General features: G+C 67.4%; 1 protein-coding gene across 1 annotated transcript; it reads right to left on the bottom strand.

Annotated features, from left to right (window-relative positions):
* Positions 1-6: 6 nt before the first annotated feature.
* Positions 7-1,057, bottom strand: H696_04618 (hypothetical protein; the record flags this gene model as incomplete). Its single annotated transcript, XM_009498502.1, has 4 exons — positions 7-312; positions 499-652; positions 765-939; positions 1,038-1,057. 4 exons carry the CDS (start codon positions 1,055-1,057, stop codon positions 26-28), a joined length of 636 nt encoding a protein of 211 aa, XP_009496777.1. The 3' UTR covers positions 7-25.
* Positions 1,058-1,998: the final 941 nt, after the last annotated feature.

Raw genomic sequence — 1,998 nt, 5'->3', positions numbered from 1 at the left:
GGGGGGGGGGGGGGGGGGCATGCCTCTAGGAGCGACCTGCCCCGAAGCCGAACACAAGGCCCTGGGGCCCGAGGGCATCCGTCCGGGCAAGGGGCATAGCAGCCTGCAGCCAGTCGCTGGCACTGGTTGGCAGGAGCCCGAGTTTGTGGATCTTCAACAGGCAGAAGCCGAGGGAGAGCATTTGCAGGAAAATGTATGCCGTCAGTGGGAGGAGGTAATTGTCGACGGGGGCCGGGGCGGCGTTCGAGGCCGGGGCAGAGCCCTGCTTGGTATCCTGCGGGGTGGTCGGTGCGCGGAAGATGTCTGAGAAAACTGCGCTCGGATGGCGAGGACCGTCCCAGGGGGAGGGGAGGGCAGGAAGGGGCGGAAGGGGAGGGGGGGGGGGCAGGGGGAGGACGAGGAGAAGGGGGTCAGAGGCGTGGGGGTCCCCCGGCTGGCAGCCACAGACCGCAAGAAGGGGGGAGAGGGGGGCGCGGGCAATGGGAGTGACGGGCGCACGCTTCGGGGCATTCAGCACACCGAGGATCGGACTGCGAAGGAGGCCGATGAGGAGGACAATTTGGAAGAGAGACACGCTGTTGACCGTGAACCACACCAGGAGGAACTGGACCGGGAGTTGGAAGGCCGAGTCGCGAACCAGACCCCAAGCGCGCTGTGAGGGGGTGAGAGCCGAGTCAGCTGGGGGGGGGGGGGGCGACAAAATGGGGAGACAGCATGCCGGAGGATGCCGTGTGGCTGTCGGGTGCCACAGCCCTGGAGGGTACCTTGAAGCGAAGCTGCGACAACTTCTCCGGAGACTGGAAGACCGAGGTGGCAGCCTCCGACCGGGAGGGGCTGGCAGTGTCGGACGCCTTAGACTGGGAGGTGTCGGTGGCGGCGGCGGCGGCGGCGGTCAAGTTGTGAAGATCGGCGCCTGGGGTAAAAAGGTCTGGCACACGCCTGCTCAGCAGCAGGAAGGAAGCCGCGGGGGAGAGACCGAGGGAGGGGAGTTAGGCAGGCGGATGGCGTTTGTGGCGCGAAGGGGCGAGCATTCGCACAGGCTACACGAGCGCGACATGTCCGGCAAGGCAAGCTGTATCCCCTCCGCCGCCCGGGGAGGCTGCGGCTCCAGACGTGGCTGGGGGCGGGGCGTGGCTGGGGAGACGCTCATTTCCGCAGAGCGCGAAGGAGGGACGTGGGAGGGGGGAGAGAGAGAGAGAGAGAGAGAGAGAGGGGGGGGGGGGAGGGATCTGTGCTCTGGGGGTCTCTCCCCGGCCGGGGGAGGCCGATCAGGACGCCGATATTTCTCGGTGCTCACGCTGCCCGACTTGCACGGGAGGGGCCCCTAGGCCGGAGCGTCGGCAGGGCGCAGAGGCGTGCTCCAAGGGGTGGGGCCTTCCCTCTCGGTCGGCGGCCCGAACTTACACAGTACCACAAATGTGGCCGCCACCGGGGGATGGCGCTTACCCCCCCCCCCCCCCCCAGGCTGCGAGCCCTTGTGGGGGCGGTCTATTTCCCTCGGCACTAGATCGGGCCATCAGCCCCGGGGGGTGGGGGGGGGCGGACCGGGGGACATCGAGCATGGTGAGTTGCCTCCTCTTCCATTGGGCTTGGTGGACAACACCCCAACAAGAACAAGCGCGGCAGGCACGGTGCCCGCCAAAAAGAAGCGTCCATCGCCGAGGATCGCCCTCAGAAGAGGCAACACCGGGCGGGTGGGGCGGGGCGTGCACCCGGGGGCGTAGTGCCCCAGGCGCAGGGGTGTGGAGGGGGAGCGGGTAGAGCCGAAGCCGAGCCTCGATGTCGTCGCACATTCACAAGGCTGCCGGAGATAGGGACGCAGTGCGACGGTATATTTGTCGTGCTCCGCGTGATTTCCATATCAGGAGCCGATCATGTTACTTCCTCGGGGGACGGGTCAGCAGCTGCAGGGATCCTCCCCTGCGAAATGAACAGGCGAGCATGGATGACGGGCACCGCTTCTCTCCGGCGACTTCTTTTGCTTGCTGTCCTCGCCCG

This window comes from Fonticula alba (assembly GCF_000388065.1).
Source record: "Fonticula alba strain ATCC 38817 unplaced genomic scaffold supercont2.7, whole genome shotgun sequence".
In the NCBI taxonomy this organism is placed as follows: domain Eukaryota; order Rotosphaerida; family Fonticulaceae; genus Fonticula; species Fonticula alba.
This window is presented reverse-complemented; position numbering and strand designations above follow the sequence as displayed.